The 20,929-nt window shown below is 41.4% G+C and overlaps 1 protein-coding gene across 1 annotated transcript in view; it reads right to left on the bottom strand.

Annotated features, from left to right (window-relative positions):
• atp9b (ATPase phospholipid transporting 9B) overlaps positions 1–20,929 on the bottom strand; it is a 150,298-nt gene that overhangs the window by 55,637 nt on the left and 73,732 nt on the right. Inside the window, exons 12-14 of the mRNA XM_060942667.1 lie at positions 12,983–13,143; positions 7,960–8,102; positions 5,675–5,787 (exon numbers count right to left, since the gene is read on the bottom strand). Of these exons, the coding sequence (XP_060798650.1) occupies positions 5,675–5,787; positions 7,960–8,102; positions 12,983–13,143 (417 nt within the window). The remainder of the gene's footprint in view (positions 1–5,674; positions 5,788–7,959; positions 8,103–12,982; positions 13,144–20,929) is intronic.

Below are 20,929 nucleotides of genomic sequence, written 5' to 3'. Positions count from 1 at the left end.
CCATTAGCATGAGCGCTCGGAGAGCACAATATCCCCCGCTGGCAACTCTGCCATAACTCTGGTAAAACGCGACTGAATTGAACGAAATTGCAATATGCGCATTACTGACAAAATCCTGTCAAGTTTCGGGAAATTCCTCCAAAAATTGAGAGGAGTTGATTTCAGAAGGCGAGTACCCGTCCGTCTGTCCCAGGAAATCACCACGACATAATCCCCCTTCGGGCCTTTCGGCCAGCGGGGGATAAACACTGAGGGAAGTTAATTTCAGAAAGCAGCACACCTTGATGAAATTTCCAAAGTTTGTTAATACAACCCCGATTCCAAAAAAGTTGGGACAATATTGTATTCACAATAGAACATAGACAACATATCAAATGTCGAAAGTGAGACATTTTGAAATTTCATGCCAAATATTGGCTCATTTGAAATTTCATGACAGCAACACATCTCAAAAAAATTGGGACGGGGGCAATAAGAGGCTGGAAAAGTTAAAGGTACAAAAAAGGAACAGCTGGAGGACCAAATTGCAACTCATTAGGTCAATTGGCAATAGGTCATTAACATGACTGGGTATAAAAAGAGCATCTTGGAGTGGCAGCGGCTCTCAGAAGTAAAGATGGGAAGAGGATCACCAATCCCCCTAATTCTGCGCCCACAAATAGTGGAGCAATATCAGAAAGGAGTTCGACAGTGTAAAATTGCAAAGAGTTTGAACATATCATCATCTACAGTGCATAATATCATCAAAAGATTCAGAGAATCTGGAAGAATCTCTGTGCGTAAGGGTCAAGGCCGGAAAACCATACTGGGTGCCCGTGATCTTCGGGCCCTTAGACGGCACTGCATCACATACAGACATGCTTCTGTATTGGAAATCACAAAATGGGCTCAGGAATATTTCCAGAGAACATTATCTGTGAACACAATTCACCGTGCCATCCACCGTTGCCAGCTAAAACTCTGTAGTTCAAAGAAGAAGCCGTATCTAAACATGATCCAGAAGCGCAGACGTCTTCTCTGGGCCAAGGCTCATTTAAAATGGACTGTGGCAAAGTGGAAAACTGTTCTGTGGTCAGACGAATCAAAATTTGAAGTTCTTTAGGGAAATCAGGGACGCCGTGTCATTCGGACTAAAGAGGAGAAGGACGACCCAAGTTGTTATCAGCGCTCAGTTCAGAAGCCTGCATCTCTGATGGTATGGGGTTGCATTAGTGCGTGTGGCATGGGCAGCTTACACATCTGGAAAGACACCATCAATGCTGAAAGGTATATCCAGGTTCTAGAGCAACATATGCTCCCATCCAGACGACGTCTCTTTCAGGGAAGACCTTGCATTTTCCAACATGACAATGCCAAACCACATACTGGATCAATTACAGCATCATGGCTGCGTAGAAGAAGGGTCCGGGTACTGAACTGGCCAGCCTGCAGTCCAGATCTTTCACCCATAGAAAACATTTGGCGCATCATAAAACGGAAGATACGACAAAAAAGACCTAAGACAGTTGAGCAACTAGAATCCTACATTAGACAAGAATGGGTTAACATTCCTATCCCTAAACTTGAGCAACTTGTCTCCTCAGTCCCCAGACGTTTACAGACTGTTGTAAAGAGAAAAGGGGATGTCTCACAGTGGTAAACATGGCCTTGTCCCAACTTTTTTGAGATGTGTTGTCATGAAATTTAAAATCACCTAATTTTTCTCTTTAAATGATACATTTTCTCAGTGTAAACATTTGATATGTCATCTATGTTCTATTCTGAATAAAATATGGAATTTTGAAACTTCCACATCATTGCATTCAATTTTTATTTACAATTTGTACTTTGTCCCAACTTTTTTGGAATCAGGGTTGTAATCAAGGGCATAACTTTGGTAAAATTTGCCCAAATTAAACGAAATTTCAATCTGCGTATAACGGTCATATAACAAAGCCTTTTGCCAAGTTTGGTGAAATCCCTCCACAAATTGTGAGAGGAGTTGATTTCAGAAGAACGTCCACCCTCATGGAATTATCAAAAGTATAAGTTAATCAAATCAAGGGTCAAAACTCTGGTAAATTTTTCACAAACGAAATTTAAATCACAGGATGCGTATTACCGTCATACTGTATAACAAGGCCTTTTGCCAAACTTCGAGAAATTTGTCCAAAAATTGCGAGAGGGGTTGATGTCAGAAGGCAAGGACACCTTCATGAAATTGTGAAAGTACAAGGTTGTTAATCAAGGGCCACAACTCTGGCAAAATGCGACTGAATTGAACAAAATAATATGCGTACTACTGACATACAACAATGCCTTTCGCCAGGTTTGGTGAAATTCCTCCAAAAATAGTGAGAGGAGTTGATTTCAGAAGGAAAACACACACGTGAAATTGTCAGGTTATAATTTTGTTAATCAAGGACTGTAACTCTGATAAAATGTGACTGAATTTAATGAAATTACAATATGTGTATTACAGACATACAACAAAGAATCCTTCCAAGTTTTGTGAAATTCCTCCAAAAATTGTGAGAGGAGTTGATTTCAGAAGGTGAGTACCCTTCCTGGGAGGGAAGGAAGGACGGGCATTGCCACGACATAAATTCCCCCCCAGGCCTTTCGGCTAGCAGGGGATAATAAAACTAGAAGGGCACTCTGTAGGAGTTCATACCTCCACCAAGCCATATATTAGAATATCCTGGATCCACATACCTGGATTTGCATCAAAATCTAAAATCAATAATTGTTCCTTGGCCCATGGCTCACTTTTCCTCAAAATTTCATCAAAAACATGTTCACTACTTTTTGAGTCACGTTGGGAACAGAAACAAACTGAGGCGAAAACAACCTCCTCCAACAAAGTTGGTGGAAGTAAGATGTAGAACTTGACACCAACAACAGTTCTACTCCTTGTTCCCAATTTGTATTCCTCAGATACCATTAAAATGTACTTTAAACAGGAAGGAAACTATCGAAGAAATGGAAAAGAAAATTCCAGATATTTGACCTTGCTGTGATGTTGACCCTGTTTGGACTAACTTCAAAATCCTATCGGTGCATCTGCTAGTTACAATAATAATTCCTAAGAAGGCCTACAGTCAATCCTGCAAACCATTCTCTTGATATCATGCTAACTAGAACCTCAAATGGAGAGACAGATATTTTTTTTTGGGGGGGGAATCTTAGACCATGGCCTTGCGTTTCTGATCATGAATGCTTAAAGTGCCATTCCACCATTGGATGTATTCTTTGGCATAAAATACAATATATTTTATGACAACATGACTAGACAGAGAAATCTTTTAGCTTCAAAATGATATATCAAACATAATTTTTTGACAACGACAAGTATATTAATTTTGCGACCAAAGTCACCTACCCTTTTAATTTCCGCACGGTAGTGAAACATGATGTCATCGGCAGGTTCCCCTTCTTGTGTACCACGTCACGTGTGACATGGTACAGATTATCAGCAATAGCAGATAGAACGCGATTGTCAGCTTCGGAAAAGAAGCGAAGGAAAATAGCAAGTGATGCCCAAAGGAGACGGTCGATGGTGAATATCGGCACAGCAATCGACAAGTGGAAATCGCGTTCTATCCGCCATTGCTGATAATCTGTGCCACATCACACATGACGTGGTACACAAGAAGGGGAACCTGCCGATGACATCACGTTTCACTACCGCGCGGAAATTAAAAGGGTAGGTGACTTTGGTCGCAAAATTAATATACTTGTCGTTGTCAAAAAAATTATGTTTGATATATCATTTTGAAGCTAAAAGATTTTTCTGTCTAGTCATGTTGTCAAAAATTTATTGTATTTTATGCCAAAGAATACATCCAATGGTGGAATGGCACTTTAAGTAACACCTCTGTATATTCAGGGTACAGGGGAAGCCATGGTGTAATGGTTAGAGAAGCAGCTTTGGGACCAAAAGGAATGGCTGAAGTGCCCTTGAGCAAGGCCTAACCTCACCCCCAACTGGCTCTGGGTATGTTATACATCACTCTGGATAAGAGCGTCTGCTAAATGCCATTAATGTAAATGTATGACAAACAGGAAAGCAAGCTACTGAAGCACTTGACCTTGTTGTGGATGGAGTCTAAAGCGTACCAAGTTCATCTGCTGGTTACAAGGATAATTCCATATAAATCCTACAAAGATTCACCCACTCCTTGAGATATTGCATGAATAAATCACAGTCAGACAGACAAGGCAAAAGCACAATGCCTTCCACACCTAGTGGCAGAGGCATTTAAAAAAAAAAAAAAACCTTTACATTTTAAGTCATCAGAACGTTCCTCAACATTCAACAGCTGCATTACTTCCACCTACGATGACGTTATCTACATTCCTGCTATTGTACGTTATTGCACCCTCTACTGTTTGTTCAATCATGTCACACAATGAAAAACAAAGTGCAGCCACTCTCAAGGCCAATTTATGCTGACAACTCAGTCCTCGCAGATAGCGTCGCAGACAGTGTCTGCGTAGCCCCCCCACCTTCGCAGATGCTCTGCGTGCACCTCCCAAAAATTGTCACCACCGCAGAAGCCTCGCAGACAGCATCACAGACAAGAGGGCTCTGATTGGTCCACTCTACATCCACTGTACAAGCACTTCCGCTTCCCTACTTTCCCGGTTTGGTTTGTTTTCACGGCCGCCATTTTTAAAAACACGAGCGAAGATGGAGCAGCACGAAGAGCGGTTGATCGAGGAAGTACGTACATCTATACGACTCCAGTTCTAGTCATTATAAGTAACCGGAGGATAAACACTCCACTAACCACACCCACCAACTACTCCTAGCGATTTCGCGACTTCGCGCCCCCTTGCGTTGTGCCGGTGAATAACATCGCGCACGCCTATTACTCCCCGCTCAACGATAAATTACAACTGTCTGCGAAAAGCTATCTGCGAAAGCCTTGTCGCAAGAGCATGCAGAGGCCTTCAGCAGACACCTTTACACTACCGTTCAAAAGTTTGGGGTCACTTTGAAATGTCCTTATTTTTGAAAGAAAAGCACTGTTCTTTTCAATGAAGATCACTTTAAACTAATCAGAAATCCACGCTATACATTGCTAATGTGGTAAATGACTATTCTAGCTGCAAATGTGTGGTTTTTGGTGCAATATCTCCATAGGTGTATAGAGGCCCATTTCCAGCAACTCTCACTCCAGTGTTCTAATGGTACAATGTGTTTGCTCATTGCCTCAGAAGGCTAATGGATGATTAGAAAACCCTTGTACAATCATGTTAGCACAGCTGAAAACAGTTGAGCTCTTTAGAGAAGCTATAAAACTGACCTTCCTTTGAGCAGATTGAGTTTCTGGAGCATCACATTTGTGGGGTCGATTAAATGCTCAAAATGGCCAGAAAAATGTCTTGACTATATTTTCTATTCATTTGACAACTTATGGTGGGAAATAAAAGTGTGACTTTTCATGGAAAACACTAAATTGTCCGGGTGACCCCAAACTTTTGAACGGTAGTGTATATATTTTAAAAAAAGTCACCCAAGATGGATTCATATATTATTCTAAATGGTTAAATGTATGCTTGTTGAAATTTGATTAAAAAAAAAATTAAAACTAAAGAAAGCTGGACTCTACAATGGCACTGCCATCACAGTATCACCCATTTAAAAACACACACCGATGCCACTTCCTTTGGTCCTGTTCTGTCTCACCTGAGCATAGGACTGTATAATGTGGCTCTGGATCTCGTCCATGGTGTCCATTCCATAGGACACGGTGCCAAGATGGAGTCGCTTAAACACCATCTCGTTCTGAGTGAGGGTGCCTAAGAAAAACAAAAGCATAATAATGAAGCTGGGATTAGTCATGTGTATACGCATCCTCATAACTTATGAAGCAGTTGAGTGATCAGAAAACTTTAAAGTGCATCTCCTGGACCAAATTAGTTTTTTTTTTTAATATGAAAGTATGTCCCTTTACACACTCATCCAGAAGGGTAATTTTGCACAAGGTCATCTGTCTACAGCAGAAAAAAATAAAATAAAACACGTCTGGAAAAATCCCAAGGGAGTCTGGGGCCAGATTTGTGACGTCACCTGCGGAAGCGCCAGCAGGCTGCGAGAGCTTTGCACGGTTTCAGTGCACAGCCTGTGTAGACCAAGTTTAGCAGCTAGCGATTTTGCATTGAAATATGGAATTGTCACCTGAGCGCAATGTGGAAAACGATGAGTACTAATCCCATCAAGATTGGTGTTGCTACACCCTCCTACGATACATCTGTTAACCATTTTAATAATTACGCGATAACGTTGAAGAAATTTGCAGAAAACCACCAGGTCGTTTTCTCATAAAACAAACCAGCGCTGACGTAGGATTCAGAGGGAGGCGTCCCGCACGTGACGTCATGAAAATCAGTGTTTCCCGGGAAATCCAAACGCCAAGTTTTTTCAGAGGCGGACCAATTCGCCTCAAATGGCTCGATTTCAACTGAATTTTTCTGGTATTGCGCAAGGTAAAAAAAAATTGCACAAAATGCAAAACGTGACAGATATTTGACCAAAGTTTAATATAAAATAGGAGAATTACATTGATCTTGCTCCTGAATTTACCCGTGATATGCACTTTAACATATACACTCGTACAAACTTGAGTACAATCTGAATCAGCGTTGTAGTCGAGTCACTAAACCAAGTCCAGTTTCAAGTCCCCAGTATGCAAGTCCGAGTCAAGTCCAAATCATAAAAGAAAATTTCGAGTCGAGTCCACTATTGATCTGAGTCAAGTCCGAGAACAAGACTCAGACTGCACCATTTGACGGTGGCTGCTTTCACACCATTAACATTAGTTTGTTCCTGAACGTGACGTATGAACAGGTGAACGTGCTTCTCTTTGTCAGGGAGTGTGAAGTATTCTGTCAGAGATGGTTGGGAGACGGATGTAAGCGCAAAGGCATGTTTATTAATACAAATGAAGACGGTCAACAATCCAGAACGGCAGGCAAAATCATAAAACAGTGAAACAGACAATAGGTCGAGTGAGGCATAAACAGGCCATCGTAGACTCGGTAGAATCAAAGACGAGAAACAGGAAATCAGTGATCAGGAAACCAAACAAGGAAATAAGGCTCGGTAATGTATCAGCAACACAACTCAATACTTCGCGAAGTGAGTGCGTTTTCACAGTTTTTAATATTGGTGCGCTGATTTTGCCTTAATCCTGTGTAGGTGCGAGTCGTTTATGGTGCACACGCAAGTCTGCCTGGCATGCGCGCTATCTGGTGCCCGCACCAAGGCGCGACACTCTTGCACGAAATTACTACAAAATTAAATATAGATAATATCTTATGCCAAATTATTATGGCATGACACAAAAAATAAAGTCCTCGTCTCGAATTTACGAGTCCAAGTCAAGGCACAAGTCAGACTCACGTCTGAGTCCTGGACTCGAGTACTACAAGCCTGATCTGAATGTAGGGAGTAGTCCTTAAGCAATGACCAAATTAACTTCTGGATCGGATTATGAACAAAATAGAAATCCATGCATTTATTGTTTGCTTTAGATTATGCAAAGTGTCCACCATAAAAGTGTCTGACGGAGCTGTTACTATAGAAAAGATAGTGTATTACAGTTAGTAATTAGTGCAAATGTGATTTCAATGACGGTCTGCACAACATTCAGAGCTGCTGTTGGGGGGGGGGGGGGGGGGGGAGCGCTGTGGTATAACTTAAAACCCGAGTGACTCGACTGGAAAGTCATCCAACATGCTGAACTAATGCCAACCACTTTTTACACCGTGACAGAACTCAATTCTTGTTCTCATGGTAGCCCAAGCATCGTGTCTGACATGTGGATGAATATGGCACGTAATCAGAGAGATTACAAATCTAATTACCGTATGTCCACTGTAACGTGCGAAATTGGACGACAAGTCAGAACTCACGATGAGTGAAATGTGAACTCGAGTAACCCTTGAAGCATCCTACTCGGACATTGGTACCTGTCTTGTCAGTGAGCAGGTAGACGAGGCGGCCAAGCTCTTCAGGGATAGTGCTGGTTCTCACCACAGTGCCAGGGATATTCTCATCCTTCATTATCATCCAGCCATACGCCGACTTCCCCATGTCGAGATTCACCCTCAGACTAAAAAACACACGGACATAAAAGCAGTAGCTTGCTAAGAGAGGGAACAAGTGTGCCATGTGAGGCAAAGAGACATGTTTGGAAAGCCAGGAAATGTCACTGGACTCTTATTTACTCCAGTGGAGAGAGCTGCATTATGGAAAGCTAAATATCACCTTGTGTTTAGCCAATTAAGCAAGATCTTTTCTGAGAGGGAAGAATTTAATTCACACCATATGATGGTCCTCACTGATTGGGAGAAGCCAAGGCCTAATGGTTAGAGAAGCAGGTTTGGGACTAAAAGGTCACCGGTTCAATAGGCTATTTGCAGGAATTGGTCACGTGTCAAATTCTCCCCACAGCAACAATCCCATGGTGGGCAAGCTAACTTGACATTCCTTGACAACCATAAGAGCTTGACTGGCGAAGCGAAGCAATCCATTTCTAGAATTTTTCGTTTTTACCTTTTCTACTGTCTTTTTTGACCCGGATTCTCGTATGTACTTGGGAAAAGTTTGTGGTTTTAACTTCAGTTGTAAGTTAAAGCGAATCATTGGTCGTAAAAGAGTTTTTTGGACTCGAGTTGGCCACCGCCAAAAGAAATTCACGTGCGAAATGATGGATGTCTCAGGGATGTTTATACCTTATAATTTCTCCTTTTCTACCTTTATCATTTGCTGAATGTGTGAAGATTCTTGAAAAATACAGATATATTTGTAGATGTGTTTTTAGCCAATAAGAAACAGATAAAAAAAAAAACGCTTTTACGGCCAATGATTTGCTTTACACTACCGTTCAAAAGTTTGGGGTCACTTTGAAATTTCCTTATTTTTGAAAGAAAAGCACTGTTCTTTTCAATGAAGATCACTTTAAACTAATCAGAAATCCACTCTATACATTGCTAATGTGGTAAATGACTATTCTAGCTGCAAATGTCTGGTTTTTGGTGCAATATCTCCATAGGTGTATAGAGGCCCATTTCCAGCAACTCTCATGCTGCGTTCATGTGCTATGGGAATTATGGTAAATACCAAACGTCGACATGGAAAACACACATGAACTCTTGTGGTATTTTCCACTGGGCAACTCGTAGAAAATTTTGATACACGAGTTGCCGAGATGAGATGAACTTTAACCTTTTCAACATGGCGGCGAGCGGTACAAGACACTTGAATGCTAAGCATTGTACGCTACTAAAGTTTTTTTTTTTACTAGTACTAGTGGGTAGTTTTTGGTGTCTATGCAATGTTGCGCCATTAACAAGTGTAATATAATACATTAGAAATCCGTTTCCTTTAAAAATGCGTTGTTATGGTTTGTTTTTACCTATCCAGAGCAGACGCTATTGCTAACGATAGCTAACTAACTATTGCTAACTTGAATCTGGTCCACCATCTTTAATTTGTCAACCACAACAAAAGCATGTGAACACAACACACTGGTAAATACCACTTCCCAACTGGAAAATATCATCTTCCCAGAGCACATGAATGCAGGGTCACTCCAGTGTTCTAATGGTACAGTGTGTTTGCTCATTGCCTCAGAAGGCTAATGGATGATTAGAAAACCCTTGTACAATCATGTTAGCACAGCTGAAAACAGTTGAGCTCTTTAGAGAAGCTATAAAACTGACCTTCCTTTGAGCAGATTGAGTTTCTGGAGCATCACATTTGTGGGGTCGATTAAATGCTCAAAATGGCCAGAAAAATGTCTTGACTATATTTTCTATTCATTTGACAACTTATGGTGGGAAATAAAAGTGTGACTTTTCATGGAAAACACTAAATTGTCTGGGTGACCCCAAACTTTTGAACGGTAGTGTAACTTACAACAGAAATTAACCACAAACTTTTTCCAAGTACACACAAAAATTTGGGTAAAATAAATAAATAAATAAATAAATAAAAACAGTAGAAAATGTAAAAACAGCTACTACAGAAATGGATTGCTTCGCTAGACAACTCTTATGGTTGTCAAGGAATGTCAAGTTCGTTTGCCCACCACAGGCTTGTTGCTATGGGGAAAATTGACACGTGACCAATTCCTGCAAATGGCCTATTCCCTGGACCAGCAGGAATGACTGAAGTGCCCTTGAGCAAGGCACCTAACCCTCAAAATGCTCCCCAGGCTGCTCTGGGTATGTTGTACGTCACTCTGGATAAAAGCGTCTGCTAAATGCCTGGAATTTAAAATGTGCCGTATTTGAAAATACAAAAAAAAAACAACCCACAGGTAGTGAGCAAGTGGAGACCTGATGAACACTGATTAAATAAAACAAACTTTGCCATAGCTACAAAGTATACAGTGAGGTCCAAAAGTCTTGGATCATATTAAAAATATGGGATTTTTTTTTCTTAATTTATAAATTTAAAAATTGACAGAAGGTTTTAAAAGGTTGAAATATTTAAAACAAAGAAAAAAAGTTCGATATCTTGAATATTCTGTACCATTTCTAGGTCCCTATTTAAACGTAAGGGAATGCGTGAGCATCACCATGTTCTGTATACTTATATAATAACAACAATGTATAATCATGGGAATGAACAGGACTTCATCGTAGGTGGAAGTAACAGCTGTAATGCTGCAAAAACACAGATGTAAAAGGGGAACGTGCTATTGTGTGATTGACTACAAATAGATTTAACAAAGAATCGGAGCCCTCTTTTTAGAGTGCTGAAGGATGAAGAAAAGAAGCAAATGGTGGTAGTGCAAATGTTTTAAGTTTATTAAGAAAATGCCTATTTGTTAACTTTTTTGTTTTTAATAAAAGGAACATTTTTCTTTAATATACTACTTTACTCCAACCGTTAAAAATGTGGGCAAATGCTGTTTAAGAAAATAAAACTTTAATATTGAAGTTGATGGGGGAAAAGGAAAATAAATGTGGGTGGGTTTTTTTTTTTGTAATTTTCATTTATTTTCACAAATATCGTGGAAAAAAAAACTAATCGTAAATTTATAAATTTAAAAAAAGACAGAATTATACAAAACATGGTGAAGCTCACACATTCCTTTACATTTAAATAGGGACCTAGAAATGGTATTTGAAATTATATATAAAATTCAAAATACACACACGCAAGCAAAATAACCTTTTTAACTGTTTACTTCTCCAAAGAGGTGTTTGACATTCTTTGATGATATTCGGTAGATTTCAAAAGAAAGGTCTTTAAAATTGCACACCAGTGGTCAGGGAAAGATAAACGTTAAAATGGACGCATCAGCCAAAATTGTCAGTTGTGCAACTGGTGTGTTTAAAAGCATCTAAAACTGCAGTATAGTATTTCAGAGAGAAGAGACATGTCGGGTCCTGCTATGACATTTATATTATGATGCATGTAATGATTCACCAAATTTATGATTAGTTTTTTTCCACGATATTTGTGAAAAAAGAAAATTACCCAAAAAAAAAAAAAAAAAAAAAACAACCCACCCACATTTATTTTCCTGTTTCCCATCAACTTCAATATTTAAATTAAAAAAGAAAAAAAAAGCTCACTTTTCTTAAAAAGCATTTGCCCACATTTGTAAAGGCTGGCGTAAAGTAGTAGCCTGGCAAGCCAGACTAAATGTGAATATTTAGTCTGGCCTCGCTCGTAGACATTTCCGAAGGGTGTGGGAGGAACAACCCACTGTCTTTCAAACTGTCTCTGTGCGTATAGACCAAGGCTCTGACCAATCAGCGCAACAGTGACTGTGACGTAGTCAGAGCGACAGAAAGCAGTGGGGGAGGCCTTGAAATAAATATAATTTTTCAAAATGCGTATTAATTAATAAACAGGTTCTAGATATTAAGAAGTTTGGAGATAATGACCACAAGTTTGGAGTCTGTACCACATACACTTTTTTTTTTCCAAGTGTTTTTCAAGGGTTTGCTTAAACTGTTTGAGAGTTTTTATTTTTATTTAGTGGTGTTTGGTGAAATAAATTTCCCTTAAATTTAAAATAACGGGAAAATAAGAAACAATCAAAAAGTAATGTTTCAAAGCTGTTTATTAATTCTTCGTACTGCACAAACTAGCCCCATCCTTTTGGCTACGAGCGGAACCAGCTGGTAGATCAGACTTTTGCTATAGCCGGTCGGCAAAACAGCGAAAACGTCCTTCTTGAAAAGGAATGAGCGGAGAGCCTCTTCCTGCTCATGTTTCAACGAAAACTCCAAGTCTAATTCTTCTAAAACTGATTCCAAAGCCGAGTCAAACGCGCGCTGTTCACTAGCCGTAGCCATCTTTCCTGCTGCGCTTTCTCCAGCGTCGCGCAGCTTTGTCGTCACTCCTGCAAAAGCCCGCCCAAAGAATCCAAACAAAAACCTTGCGTTGTGATTGGCGGGCACGATTTGATGCCCGGGGTGTTTTGTTGATATGGTGCGAGGCTAGACCCACTCGTAGGCAAAAATATTTTTGGCCGCTAGGCGGGTGGGTCTAGTTTACTAGGCTAGTAAAGTAGCATATTAATGAAAATGTTCCTTTTATTAAAAACAAAAAAAGAAAATGCCCATTTGTTAATAAACTTAAAACATTTGCACTACCGCCATTTGCTTCTCTTTTCTTCATCCTTCAGCACTCTAAAAAGAGGGCTCCGATTCCTTGTTAAATCTATTTGTAGTCAATCACACAATAGCACGTTCCCCTTTTACATCTGTGTTTTTGCAGCATTACAGCTGTGTTACTTCCACCTACGATGAAGTCCTGTTCATTCCCACGATTGTACATTGTTACTGTGCCCTCTGCGGTCTAAGCAATGCAATTACAGCTAGAAAAAAAAACAAGATAACGCAGCCCAATAATAATCGTGATTCGTTTTTTATTTAATCAAATAAAAAAAATCATAAATTTGTATTGTGATTCATCATTGCATGCTATATCGTTCCATGCCTTGAGGTTATAATAAGCCAGGTCTACCTGATGGGGATGATGTAGGAGAAGAGCACTACGAAGCGGAACAGGTTGCGGAACCAGGGCCCGATGAAACCCTGCAGAGCCACCATGACGATCGATAGCACCAGCTGGGCCAGGAACAGAGCCTTGGTTAGCCGATTTAACTCCAGGTCTAACAGACCCACCTGAGCGAAAGCAGGAGGAGAAAAAGGGACAGAAAGTGGGACACTATTTACTTACAATTCCAGCTTCCTGCTTGCATAAAATTGTACCAGATGCTAGTTTTTCCCAACTGCTCAGTTTAAATCAAGGTCAAGTTTATTTGTATAGCGCTTTGAACAATAAACATTGTCTCAAAGCAGCTTTACAGAATTTGAATGACTTAAAACATGAGCTAATTTTATCCCTAATCTATCCCCAATGAGCACGCCTGCGGCGACGGTGGCGAGGAAAAACTCCCTCAGACGACATGAGGAAGAAACCTCGAGAGGAACCAGACTCAAAAGGGAACCCATCCTCATTTGGGCAACAACAGACAGCATGACTATAAACAAACAGTCGTAACATTTAAGTATGCTGGGAATTAAAGACGGACTGTTTTGTGTACCAAACGACTGAATTAGAAAATAATTATAGAAGGAATTTAAAAACAACGGCACGGCATGAGGAAATGGAGTGATATTTTGTGGCGTGAACGTGAAGTTAGAGTCACTGTCACCACCCAGAGGTTACTTTCCTATAACAGCACGCACCAAACGATTGCATTCCTTTTATAGCACTACTTTTTACAATACCAGCTTGCCAATTGATTTATTTGATTTGCCATAGCAAGATCTATATATGTACATACATTATGGCTGGGAAACCACTACAGCTTGTGCCAATAGATAGTTTTCACATGACGTCACAGAGTCGGGGATTCCCTAGTGGCGGCCATCTTGCGGGTCAAGCTTACCGTACGGGTGACTGAGCACACATTGTAACGCGCGAGTACAAAGTCTTCAAAAGAACCCAAGCAGGCTATTTAAAGCTAGCAATGTGTACACTTGTTGTATTCACGGCTGTCGTAATAGGTCAGATGATGACGTCAAGCGGAGCTTTTATGGAATTCCCACTGTACGGGAGCACGAAGGCGAGCAAACAAAGAAACTCAGCATACAAAGGAGAAATCTATGGCTTGCAAGAAATCAACCGCAAGGATTATCAGCCTTCCAAACACAGCAAAGTCTGCTCTGATCATTTTATAAGTGGTAAGTTGTTTAAATAAACAATTAATTGTGTTTAAGTTTGTTTTTGGAAACCAAAACATCGTGTAAACAATCTCTGGAGAATGCCTAACTGGAACCGCTGAGTGTACATTTACATTGTAATGTACATTTAATATCGCTCATTTGTCACGTTTCTATTTGACAATTGTCACTTCACTCACGCAAGGGTCATTTTTGAAAAACATTTTAGGTCTATTCTGTATGCAGGGATGCAAACAGCGCGCCTTTTGGTGGATGCGCCTTTTTCACGGCTGAATCGCACAGATCCGATTTTTTTTTTTTGGGGGGGGGGGGGGGGGGGGGGCGTTGGAGTGTCTGATTATAATTTCAAAGTAAATTCTGTATTAAAATTACTAAATAAGCAAATCCGTTACAGTCCATGAAACATAGGAAGTATAAGGATGAGAAAAAAAAACAGGTGACTCGGAAAGCTGCGCACATTTGCGCACCTTCGCGCAAATGTGCGCAGCTTTCCGATGCAAAGTAATATTGCACAGTATTCATAATAGTCTTAAATCAACTCGATATTATACACACACATTTATATGCAGGTGTTGAGAGCTCTAAAATTCCAATGTTTACATACCTTGGCTGTAATTAGGACACGACTGTCACTTGGTTTTATATGGTGGACTTCGCGGACCCAGCCACAGACAAAATAATTGTATGACTCCAGCGACTTGTATGCTTTGAGGTCGTCAAGTGTGTAGGCACTTTTACTATTCACGAAACAGTTCACAATATAAGGGTACGATATGGATGGCAGCCCTGCATAGTCACTTGAAAATGCATCTTTGTCCACTTCGTAGGGGTCAATTCCCCCAATCAAGGCCAGTTTGGCTGCATACCGTTATCGTGAGATGTTGTCCAATGTATCCATATACTTCCGTTTGCTTGATTTTGCCGACATTGATCTTTATTTTAGAAAACTGACTATATAACTTTATAAATTCGTCCGAGATAACGTAGCCAGTAATGGCGATGGTCCTTTGTTTGCCCCACAATATGGCGGCTGGAGGGCGTTCCCCGGAATGCCGTGACGTCAGTGAAAACTATTACAGTGGTCCCATTGTACCGAATCCGCATGTCTTTGGACTGTGGGGGAAACCAGAGCACCCGGAAGAAACCCACGCAGACATGGGAAGAACACGCAAACTCTACACAGAAAGGCCCTCGCCGGCTGAGAGGTTCGAACCTGGAACCTTCTTGCTGTGAGGAGACAGTACTAACCACACCACCACCGTGCCACCCAATTATTACTTTTTATCATCAATTCAAAAGACAGCATACTTTATATCTGTTTAATATAGTGGAATTATTAGTTCTTATTATTACTTATGATAAAATGTTATAGAAGTATTAGTTTCTCTTTTAAACTGAATTAACCCCCCCCACACACACACACACACGAGAAACCACGAAAGCAGAAAGCGCTCGGTCCTGAAGACTTTCCCATGTCAGAAGAGCTTTACTTCTGACTTTTACAAAAGGACTGACACTGGAGACTCCTTCCAAAAAGCTCTAATAAAAAAAGTCTCATCACAGAAAAGTTCATTTTCACAGGAACCCAAAATGAAGACAGCTTTTTAGAAAAATCACGTGGATTATGTGGCGCACCCATCAAACAAGGGCGTATTCACAACTACGTTGTTTGGTCCGGACCAAACGAACCAAATTTCCCTTGGTCCGGACCTTTTGGGTTGGTCTGAATACAAACCACCGAACTCTGGTCCGGACCAAACAAGCGGACCGAGACCGAGCTGCAAGGTCGGATTCGGTCCGGACCAAAGGAACCCTGGTGCGGACCTTTTGGAGGTGTGAAAGCAGACCGGACCTAATCCGACAGTTTTGCTTTTTTGTACCTCGGGAGCTTCCGTCATTTGTCGAGCATTATGGGAAACAGAGTCTTGACACTCCACCGCAAAGCGCAAACACTGTTTCGGTTGTCAAGGGTCGTTCAGTCACCAGTGGTAGGCGAGTACAAAAAATGAGTAGGGGGCAAACGTGGGCCGAGGAAGAAACGCGTACCCTTGTGGATATATGGGCAGATGTCCACATATCTGAGCTTTTGGAGAGAACACACAAAAATGCCGACGTGTTTGCTGTATTCAGTGAGAAAATGAAGGAGAAGGGGTTCACGCGCTCCCCAGGACAATGTGGGCTAAAAGTGAAGAAACTCCGTCAGACCTACATTAAAATCAGGGACATTCTTTCAAAAAGTGGCGGTACTAGCGACGCAAAAAAGAAATTCATCTATTGCGTGAAGAGCCAGAACTGTCACAACATGATGTGCGCTCATCAGCGCTATCCTCCGTAGCCGCCTTGCCCTTTGTCGTCGTCGTTGATAAATTACTTGTACAACAGCATAGTAATCGCACAATTGTGAAAACAGTAAAAACTGGAAAAAGCATATAGCTTTGATGACATTAAAAAGAATAACAGCACGGAAAGCCTCCATGACTACTTTTGAACTTAACGCTTTGTGCGCGTGTCGTCTCTGACCAATAGCTGAACGACCTCAGGGTGCGTGGCTTTGTTGACAGATTTTGGTCCGCTTACTAAAATGTACAGTGTGAAAGCGAACCGTAACAAAATGAAAAAAAAAAAAAACATTTGGTTCGGACCAAAGCAAGTGAACTATCGAACTATCCTGGTCTGAATACACCCTTAGAAAATTAAATCAGCACTTTCTGACCAACCAGGATCAATAATTAACCGGGGGGGGGGGGGGTGTTGCACTGCAACTCAAAAGTAATAATCAGGGTCTGACATCAAATTGTGATTAGCATTAACCAGATATCGAAACACAGAATGCAAAACTGAACAATCGGTATCGCTCGCTGCACTCTGGCAAGACTAAAACATGAGAATTTCTTTTGCTCTCTGTCTCCGTGTGTGTGTGTGTGTGTGTGTGTGTGTGTGTGTGTGTGTAGGCACAGACGAGTGGCATTTCTGCATAAACCTCCCTCTTGTTGCTGCTGCTTAATGAAAACACTGGAGGAAAAATAGGAAAAGGAAAAGTGGAATGCTTCCATACAGGAATGGCCTTTCCACAAAAGAGCTTTCCCTTTCATTTTCAAGTGTGCCCCTCAGCCAATGGAATATGTGGGAAAATGATGTCAAAAAAGAAGAAGTCTTCCTTCTTTTTCTTTCTGCTAAGACCAGCAGCAGATTCTCCCAACACAGAGCTCTTTCATCCAAGAACGCTAACAAAAACAGCAACACATAACTCGGCCCTCTGTGAAAAAAAGGCTGATTAAAAAGGAGGGGGAAGGGATTGGGGAGGGGGGGGGGGGGGGGGATGCCAGCAAATACTTTGCTCGTCATGTCCCGATCCCCAGAGATCCAGGCAAACTGGGTGAGCAGTGACTGATTTATCAGCTGTGGTTTAACACCCTCCGCTGCTCCCAGCCGCCCTGCTGCCTCACTTCATGCTTGAGCTAGTGGGGAAAATAGGAGATGGAGGGATTAAAATGAAGAAAAATTTACACAGAAGACATCGTTCCCAGCTGAAAGCGAGGAATCTCCTTTTATAAGGGCAAAACAATGAAGTTTATTTTATTTATTTTTTTTTTTTTGGCGAGGCTGGATCGGATGAAGTCATTATTCATTCAACCCGAGAGGAAAAAGAGCCTCAATTACCTCGAGCTAAAGATGCTATCAATGAATACAGAGTGCATATTTTAGTCCATTCATCCCGGTCCCATTTAAAGTGAAAGGAGAGGCTCAACCTACTGTCGCTGTCCGGTGTTTCGTGTGTGAAATCTGATGACGACTTTGTACAGCGCAGCATGAATATTCATGACACGAAATCTATCAACTATATTGAGCCTGAGACTGTGTGTCAACAATAAGGCATTGTAAAACGTACGCAAAACTGAGAGAATGAACTGGGTGCAAAAAAACAAGTTCGAAAATCATTCAACTTTGTATTTGAGACCATAAGAATAGAATAGAATGCCTTTTATTGTCACTGCGCAAATGTACAATGAATTTTTTTTTTTTTTTTAGTTCATCACAGGAGAGCAAAGCCGCTGCATACGTACGCGCCGCCACTCTTGGGCACTTCAGCCCAAGGCCGTCCTATGTTAACCTAACCGCATGTCTTTGGACTGTGGGGGAAACCGGAGCACCCGGAGGAAACCCACGCAGACACGGGGAGAACATGCAAACTCCGCACAGAAAGGCCCCCGTTGGCCGCTGGGCTCGAACCCAGAACCTTCTTGCTGTGAGGCGACAGCGCTAACCACTACACCACCGTGCCGCCCTAAAGGCCAATTTATGCTGACAACCCAGTCCTCGCAGACAGCGTAGCAGAGAGTGTCTGCGTAGCCCCCCCCACCTTTGCAGACGCTCTGCGCGCACCTCCCAAAAATTGTGACCACCGCAGAAGCCTCGCAGACAGCGCCGCAGACAAGAGGGCTCTGATTGGTCCACTCTACATCCGCTGTACACGCACTTCCGCTTCCCTACTTTCCCCGGTTTGGTTTGTTTTCACGACCGGCATTTTTAAAAACACGAGCGAAGATGGAGCAGCATGAAGAGCGGTTGATTGAGGAAGTACGTACATCTACACGACTCCAGTTCTAGTCATTATAAAAAAATTAAAAAAAAGTTCTAGTCATTATAAGTAACCGGAGGATAAACACTCCACTAACCACACCCACCAACTACTCCTAGTGACTTTGCGCCCCCTTGCGTTGTGCCGGTGAATAACATGGCGCACGCCTATTACTCCCCGCTCAACAATAAATTACAACTGTCTGCGAAAAGCTATCTGCGAAAGCCTTGTCGCAAGAGCATGCAGAGGCCTTAAGGCAGCTTTACAGAAAGCTGAATACAGATTTAAATCCTAATGAGCAAGCAAGAAAGGACAGTGGTGAGGAAAATCATCCCGAGACACGGGGGCAGGGGGGTTGAGAAACCTAAACAGGAACGAATCCTCGAGTTACACCGGATAATGAGATTATAAATCGTTACAGTATACAGGTAAAGACGAGGAAGAAAAACCCGTACCAAGTACGTTTACAGGATGTTCGTTATGAGCAGAATAACAGTCCCGACAGTCTTTATGATTACAGCAGCAGTTCTAAGAAGTTACAAATGGTTCTCCCCTTTTAGTTTTGCTGTCATAGATAGTTGCCGGAGTCCCTTCTTGTACTCAGTGCAATAATGTATACTGTTCCTACTTATTCAGGTGACATTGGGCATACCTAACAACCTGCGTTTTCTTTCTCTCTCTCTCCCCCAAATCTGTCCCTCTGAGTTACATGTCGGTCCTGGGATCGAGATGCTGACCTCTTCTGCCCCTCGGACTTGCCTGATCCATCCTGGTGCCCTATGTCTGGTTGGAGTCTCATCGCATCGCTCCTGTGGAGGACGGCCCCATGTGGACAGTTGAAAGTCACACTTGGAAGACGCTCTGGACTCTTACAGTAATGCTTTTATGGCTGAGGACTACAGTTGGCTTGCTAACTTTAGGACTGCAGTTGTCTATGGAATCAATTTTGTGCCAAAATGTTCATACAATACTTTTGAAATATCAAACAAAAACGACAAATCAAAATACAAAAAAAAAAAAGTCAATTTTTTTAGACTGGCAAACAAATTATTCGTGTAATCGTGCAAAATATCAGTCTATTACTCTTCAGAAACCTTTTATTTTTGTTCCGCGTCTTTCTCAGTTTTGTTTGATGTAATTTATTTTGGTTGCGATTCCAGCTTTCTCGTTTGCGCTCCCTGACTTTTTGCTTGCAGTTTTGGCACAAACTTCACGTGTGGGTGGGCTGTCCAGGAATGCATTCCCATTGGCTAACTTGTGTTTGACTGACAGCTACGCTCAGCCATTTCCTACTCGGATTCTGGCGGACTGTTTGACGAGTGACCGATCCATTGACGGTAAACAAGGATCGAGTGGACTTCAGTGGCGACTATGATATTGAATTAATTCAACAAAGTGTAAGTACGGGACAAATGTGTTGTATGTGTTGCAGTAGTGCACATTATGCAGGCGTGTTTAACGTTAGCAAGACAGCTATTATATTGGGTAGTGGAGCTAAGGCTAACATTTGACTTGCCACGAAACACATACAGCACATTTGTCCCGTACTTACACTTTGTTGAATTAATTCAATATCATAGTCGCCACTGAAGTCCACTCGATCCTTGTTTACCGTCAATGGATCGGTCACTCGTCAAACAGTCCGCCAGAATCCGAGTAGGGAATCGCTGAGCGTAGCTGTCAGTCAAACACAAGTTACCCAATGGGAATGCATTCCTGGACAGCCCACCCACACGTGAAGTTTGTGCCAAAACTGCAAGCAAAAAGTCAGGGAGCGCAAACGAGAAAGCTGGAATCGCAACCAAAATAAATTACGTCAAACAAAACTGAGAAAGACGCGGAACAAAAATAAAAGGTTTCTGAAGAGTAACAGACTGATATTTTGCATGATTACACGAATAATTTGTTTGCCAGTCTAAAAAAATTGACTTTTTTTTTGTATTTTGATTTGTCGTTTTTGTTTGATATTTCAAAAGTATTGTATGAACATTTTGGCACAAAATTGATTCCATAGTTGTCATGAACAGTTTTGCACTCAAGTTTCCATCAATGAAGAGTTTATAACATCAACGAAACTGACTTCATGTTAAAACTGTTAATGTTATAGTCATGTTGTCTGTTGTCGCCCAAATGAGGATGGGT

The sequence above is a fragment of the Neoarius graeffei genome, chromosome 16, assembly GCF_027579695.1.
Source record: "Neoarius graeffei isolate fNeoGra1 chromosome 16, fNeoGra1.pri, whole genome shotgun sequence".
NCBI lineage: Eukaryota > Metazoa > Chordata > Actinopteri > Siluriformes > Ariidae > Neoarius > Neoarius graeffei.
The sequence above is the reverse complement of the archived record's forward strand: the minus strand, read 5'-3'. Positions and strand labels throughout refer to the sequence as shown.